Source organism: Penaeus japonicus, unplaced genomic scaffold (genome assembly GCF_977035675.1).
Source record: "Penaeus japonicus unplaced genomic scaffold, GWHDUDI00000001_assembly GWHDUDI00000040, whole genome shotgun sequence".
In the NCBI taxonomy this organism is placed as follows: Eukaryota; Metazoa; Arthropoda; class Malacostraca; order Decapoda; family Penaeidae; genus Penaeus; species Penaeus japonicus.
The window spans coordinates 10,946,678-10,954,008 of record NW_028234442.1 but is presented as its reverse complement, the minus strand read 5'-3'; the positions used below and the strand labels follow the sequence as shown (position 1 = coordinate 10,954,008).

The following is a 7,331-nucleotide window of genomic DNA, read 5'->3' as shown; positions in this document are numbered from 1 at the left end:
TTTAGTTCTCTAAACATTGTTGCATTGCATCTAACCTACTCGTCCTTGCAGTTTACTCTCCTGGCCCACGTGATGCACAGGAGGACGACCTCCCACATCCCGCTGCTGAGTTACGCCATTGAAGACACGGGCATGGAACTGTTAGTAGGTGTGTTCTCTTGGGCTTCTTGTTGAACTGGACGTAGAATTTGCCCGATCCGTAGAGCTAATATGTTATCAAATACGGTCATACCCTACGGAATTCTTCACCATTTATTTCTTTGATTCCAGAATTCGTACCGGAGAAGAAGATGATCCACGTCATCTGCTGCCGCGGCGTCGTGGCGGAGACGATATCCTTCGAGATGAAGATGTTCTCGTGGGAACACTTCGGCGTCTCCGTCAACCTGGTCTCCAAGGTGCTCCTCGTCCGACACAACGACATTGTGAGTTGTCTTCAAGAGATTTAGAATCTCATGGGCGCCGTGCATAAAACCTCTAAAATTCCATTCTGTAATGATGTGCTTATTTTCTATACATGTTGATGGTTACTGTGAGAGATGTCCTAGAGGCACATGAACGGACCTTGACATCTCTTATGAGAATTTGCCAATGTCATAGGTTTATTAGGTGATGTCTCGCACATTCTTCTTTACGCTCCTAAGCAATTAGTTTTCCATTACTGTCTGTCACATTCGTTACATTTTGTGTCTGTGTTAAACCTTGCTAGAATCCTCCCCTCCCGAAAAAGAAATCTCCATACTTGATCAGTCTCACCGACGAGGATCCTCAAACTGACCACAAAACATCCAAACCAAATACTCCACCATCAACAGTATGGTTATAACAAAACGCTTATTCCCCATGCAACAAAGTAGCCTGACTGCAACCCCAGCCATAGCTTCACCTGCTCCTCTCTCTCTCCTTGTCCTTGGGAACAAAAGATTCATGAAATGAGGTTTCCTTTTTTGGCAATGGAGTTTTAGATTTTTTTCTTGATGGAAAAACCTTTCTTTGGAGCTCTTGTCTAATGCAGAGAATAGCGTCCATGGGTCAGACGTCGAGGTAGTTCCTCAGCAAAATTAACTGCTCAGTAGAGGCTTCCAAGAATTACCACAGGCATGAGAAAAAAAAGGAAGAAAAAGAAAGAAAGAAAGAAAAAAAATAGGAGCCATTACTAGTCCACAGATATCTGTGACCTAAAAGGTTTACATTCCAATGTGAGTCACATCTAGCTCACACTCAAAATCATGCAACACACGTTCACAGAAATATCAACAAGGAATAGCTCAAATGACCTCTTTTCATCCACTGATCCCTCCTGTAGATGCTGCCCCATACACACACAAACACATACACATACACACACTTACTCACTAACTTACAGGTATATGTGTATATATATATATATATATATATATATATATATATATATATATATATATATATATTTATATTATAGTTATATAATGATATTATATATATATATATATAATATATATATATATATATATATATATATATATTCATTTATAAATGTATATACATACACACACACACACTCACACACACACACACATATATCCACACACACTCACACAGATATATATACACACACACACACATACACATACACACACACACACACACGAACATATATATATATATATATATATATATATATATAAATATATTGATATATATATATATATATATATATATATATATATATATATATATATATGTATATATATATATATATATATATATATATATATATATATACTTATACATATTCATAATCATATGTGCGTGTGTATATTTATACTAAATTAAATGAAAAAATTAAAAATTAAAAACTAACGTTTGACAATTTTTGCCGATCTCCAAATTATTGATATTTTGGTAAATTAATTATTGAAGAAAGTGGTTATTTTGAATGATTATTTGTTGAAACTGTACCTTAAGAGTAACTTTTCCTCAGAAACTGACTCACTGATATCAATGATAAACTGTTCTGGGAAGATTGTACATAAAAATAGTTTGTAATAAAAATAGATAAGATTCATTGCTTCTCTGCAACTTTCTACCTGCAATGGAGTCATACTCCTAACTGTGAGATTATTTGATATTCCTACATGCATTATACTTCTTTTTTGTATCAGCCATGTCATGTTTAGATACTAGAAAAAATATAAAATGGGAATTTAAAAATGCACTTCAATTTAGAGATGAAAAGGAACACACAATAGCAATACCAAATTAATTACTTTGGCTTTCCTTTCCCAGGCAGCAGAGGTTCACCTAAACATCAGCATGGAGAAACTTGGCCCACAGCGGTTGTTGGAGTTGAAAGGTGGAGGACGACTTGTTGTGGGACAGAACCTTGGATCAATAAAAGGCGATTTTAACGTCCTGGAAGCATTGGACGGTGACATTGCGGACTACAGGATCTACGACGGTGCCCTTAGCTCGGAGCAGCTGAAGCAATGGAGCACCTGCAGCGACGCTTCGATCACCTTGCCTCCCCTTGTGTCTCTCGAGAATGACAAACTCAAAGCAGTGGGAGATGTGAAGATGAATAAGATCACGAAGAATGAACTCTGTGGAGGGAACTTTGATGATTTCTACCTCTTTTTTGTTGAGAAAATGGATTTTTCAGTTGCGGTTGCTTGGTGCGGCAAGATCGAAGGAGTGCTGGCTCTCCCGAAGTCGGCAACAGAAAACGAGGTGATGTGGGACGCAGCTAACCGGAAAAAAGACCAGTGTTCTGACAGCTGGACCTATCTCAGTTGGCTGGGCATTATCGGGGACCCCGAGACCTCACACTGGTACGGAATGGAGAACCAGACTTTAGCTTACTCTAATTTCCTTCCAATCTACGAATCGGCCTCGAAACAATACCAGTGCGTTGCCACAGTGAGCCATAATAAGTACAAATGGGCAGCGAGTCCTTGTGACATGGAGACCTGCGCCATGTGTAGCTTCACCAAGTTTCCGACGCTAAGATTGAGAGGCCTGTGCAGGTTCTCGCTCATCGACCGACTTTTCACTGTTCGGGACAATGAGGAGCACAGACTAAGATTCGATGGAATTTCTCACATGGAAATCTTGAAAATGAACAGCACCTGGATAATGAAGAGCCGCCGCCATCCTAAACTTTGGGCCAGGATGATCGAGCAGATCGACGGCGAGTTCCCCGTCGGCGTCCACGAGTGGGAGGTCTTCGGCGACAAGTGCAAGAATAAGAAGGTATTGAGTTGAATGCATATTTGTGATTAAGAATATATAAACATTTCATTTACTACTATGATTTCCAGAACACATACATATTGTCATCGCAATATCTAAATGAATATACATCTATAGGAGTGGCCATAACTTCAAAAATCTAACATACATAGAAGTGTAGATATAACTACCTGTCTCTACACACACAGTATAGATATATTCATAGGCAGAGACAGATTACCATCATACAACATATGTAGTTTCCAGAAACTGTTATACGACAGTCGTCCCTGAGCTTTACTTATTGAATAGAACAATCCTATGAAGCCCAGATTTTATTAGAATATTGAAATGTTCAACATCCCCACACTAAATTTTGGCCATGAGACTATTGAAAAATATTTGTTCACTGGTATTTAGACTTGAAATGTTTCAGAGTATCTATGTAGACTTGTGTTGATATGTGTCCACCTTTGTGTTGTTAATGCCAATTTAGAGCAAGAACGACAGATTTTTGTGTCTTCATATGGAATTATATTGTCCGAAGAACAACACATGATAATGATAAGAGAGCAAAAATATTTTACAAGCATACTGAGTGCCTTCATAAAGTCAGCCAGAAACATTTTATTTGATCTGATTTCCTCTTTCTCCAGGCAAATCTCCTCCTGACCGCATGCGAGGTCAACGAGTTCACGTGCGCCGACGGCCACTGCATCCCGAAGGCGAAGCGCTGCGACCTGTCGTTGGACTGCAGCGACCAGAGCGACGAGCGGGAGTGCAACCGCGTGGCCGTCCCCGAGGGATACTCCAACAAGCTGCCTCCACCGAGGATTAATGGCGAACCTGTTCCCCTTTACACCATGTACAAGATCCGGACGATCCGGTCGCTTGATCTGCCAAAGTTCCGCATCTCGATCGATCTCTCAGTCGAAATGAAGTATGTAGACACGAGGCTGCAGTACAGGAACCTCCAAGAAGACCGAAGATCAAACAAGCTGGACAACTGGAAGGACGTGTGGGTGCCCAACCTCAAGATCGTGGACGGGACGCGCGGCTTCATCGACAGAACCATTCACAACAAGGGCGTGTTCGTGTTCAAGGCTTCGGATCCACTTCCGGACGACGACAGTACTATCTATGAAGGTATGTGTATTGCTGCTGGGATTTCATCTTGTTTCGACCTGTTTTTTTCATTATATTTGTTTGTCGATCAAACAGCTGATCGTTCTGTTAATACGTAAATCTATATAAAAAAAGCTTCCATAAATAGACACATACAAAGTGGTATCTTCTTTCTCTCCCCTGCCTGCTCCTGTCTCTTTAGGGGCTTCATCTATTAGAGTTGAAAAATATATTCATCTAGAAAAATCGTTTGAGAGAGGAAAATATTTCAGTTGTTTGCACAACATCTAATACAATCCGTATTCATAATGCAAGGAATACAGAATTACCGGTGAAGCCGATGTATAACAACTGTTGTTACGAAATGAAACTCTAACCAGGATAGTTCAACAGTTGGCAAACGGTAACAGATCAGTGCAGCTTTCGTTCAACAATGGTTCAGAAAAAATATACTTAAGCTTCAGTGCCAAGTAAAAAGAATGGAACTTCAATAAATGGTATAAAGATAACTTTTAGCTTACTCTCATGATTCGATCTAAATCTAGTAATCAATAAACTTATTATCATGTTTGTGTTTCAAATTAAATCTACTGATTTAGACCTCAAATTTTGATATGGACTGCAAAATTATAGGCGGCACATGTCCTTTTGGTATCTTAATGACTAAGAGTATAACCTATTTGTTCTCCCTCCCTACCTACCCTCCTCATAGAAACAATTTTTTGTTATCAACAAAACTCTTTAAATTCGAATAAATCGTAAATTTAGTGAAACATGACCTTAAACTTCAAATCAAAATTGTATTAGTTTCTCTACAAGCAAATTTCTTTTTCTTGTAACGTTTCCAGATAACATGTACGATGGATCTAAAAACCTGGTCATGTTTCAAGAAGAACAGACTATAGAATTCGGGTGTCACTTCAACCTCGTCATGTATCCCTTCGACCAGCAAGAATGCTATCTTAACATCGAGATCCACGACTATGATCTAAGGCTCGGGTACTTTGTGAAGGTAATCGTACAGAGTATGATATGGTGTGAGTCCGTGTTCATGGAACGAAAATTGAATTGGTAGAAGACGTAACTTTTCTAATGATTTGATTAATGAGCGAAATCTCGAAATACAGATATTGATATGTTGTACTTTGTAAAGGCACTTTCTGCAATGATTAGGAATTAAGAAAAAAGTGTATGAATAACAAGTAGTTGATAAATAGCAGAATAGGACCGTTTTTTCTCTTTTTTGGTCCACATGTATGATACAGATATGCAAAGTAAAGTAATGTCACACCTTTCTAATTGATGTCTTTTTCTTCTTTTTTTTCGTTAAACAAATCTATGCATTACAGGATGGCAAAGGAACATCGTACAAGGGAAACCGTCAACTGCTGGAGTACAACTTACTTTGGACTCATTACCAGCCGTACCTTGATCACAATGCTAGTCACGCTGGGGTTAGCCATATGCCGTTCTGTACAGTGAAAATAGAGGATGTTTCTCTAACACTCTCGGCTGTCATATGAAATTGAATTATATAAACTGTGGCCGTCTTGATTCAGATGAAATACTTTAACCCCCCCCTTCTCTCCCCCAGCTGGAGCTGCGCTTCCGCAACCAGTTCCGCTACTACATCGGCAACATCTTCCTGCCGAGCCTCATGCTCGTCATCCTGTGCTACGTCACCCTCTTCTTCGACCTCAACGACTTCAATGTTGGTGACCTCTCGGGGCGCCGTTGCTTTTGCTGCGCTGGTGATGAAGGCGATAGAGATAACCATGATAGTTTTAATGACAATGACGGTTTTGATAGTAACAATGAGAATGATAGTAATAGCGATTATAATAACATAAAAATAATGAGGATAATAATAGTAGCAGTAGCTGCAGTACCAGCATTAATGAGGATATCAATTAATTGCTGTAACAATAATAACAGTGATAGAAATAATGATAACAAAGATGAAGATGATAATAATAGTCATCGGTACAGAGTCAGGCGATATTAGCCACGCCCCCTACATCTCGATGACCAATCAAAATCACACGTGTCGCTACGTACAAGCCGGGTGAGTGTATGCGAAGAACCTGATTGGATAGATGGGAAGAAGTGGCGAGTAGGGGCGGGGCTAATTTCGCCCGACTTGACGGTGACTGTAACAAAGCTAACAACAGCGACGTGACGACAGGAACAGGTTCCACTACAAGGTGTTTCCTTCCCTCCAGGACCGCATCATGGTGTCGCTGACGTCGCTGCTCGTGCTCGTCACCTTCTTCACCGACACCAGCCAGTCCATCCCCAACACCGCCTACTTCAAGCTCATCGACGTGTGGTTCATGTCCCTCATGTTCGAGGACTTCTTCATCATCCTGTCCATTATCTACGTGGAGGAGCTGCGTCAGGAGGTGGCCACGCCCACCTCCTCCTCCGCGGGTTCCTTGGGCACCTTCGTCAGGGTCCGCTCCGTCTCCAGCCTCCCTGCCAAGCCGCAGCCGTCCACCATGGCTGACGGGGGTAAACGCATCGTCAAGATCAACAGCTATCTGATCCGCTTCTTCGCTCTCACACTCTTCCTCATGCTCATCATCTTCATCCCCATGGGCGTCTATGGCCTGACGAAGAACGTCATGAGGCCTCACAGGCCGACTGTGACGTATCTACACCCTGACACCCTCGAACCCATTGGGGAACAAGATAGGTACTGAGATGTACCCACCAGCTTTCTGTTCTCTTTCTCTCTGCCCCATTCCCATCCCCCCTCTCTCTCTTCTCTCTCTCTCTCTCTCTCCTCCCTACCTCTCCTCCCTCCTCCCCCCCTCTCTTCTTAACTCCCTATCTCTTCCCTCATCCTCTCTCCTCTCTTCTCCTCTCTCTCTCTTCTCCTCTCTTACCTCCCCCCCCTCTCATCTCTCCGCTCTCCTCTCTCCTACTCTCTCTCTCTCTCTCTCTCTCTCTCTCTCTCTCTCTCTCTCTCTCTCTCTCTCTCTCTCTCTCTCTCT

General features: G+C 41.4%; 1 protein-coding gene across 1 annotated transcript in view; it reads left to right on the top strand.

Moving 5' to 3' along the window:
• Positions 1-7,037, top strand: part of LOC147466890 (uncharacterized) — an 18,286-nt gene extending 11,249 nt beyond the window's left edge. The window contains exons 6-14 of the mRNA XM_086534041.1: positions 52-148; positions 271-425; positions 710-814; positions 2,269-3,231; positions 3,867-4,356; positions 5,184-5,347; positions 5,685-5,789; positions 5,930-6,046; positions 6,558-7,037. Coding sequence (XP_086390167.1) covers positions 52-148; positions 271-425; positions 710-814; positions 2,269-3,231; positions 3,867-4,356; positions 5,184-5,347; positions 5,685-5,789; positions 5,930-6,046; positions 6,558-7,037 — 2,676 coding nt within the window. The remainder of the gene's footprint in view (positions 1-51; positions 149-270; positions 426-709; positions 815-2,268; positions 3,232-3,866; positions 4,357-5,183; positions 5,348-5,684; positions 5,790-5,929; positions 6,047-6,557) is intronic.
• The last annotated feature ends 294 nt before the right edge of the window (positions 7,038-7,331 follow it).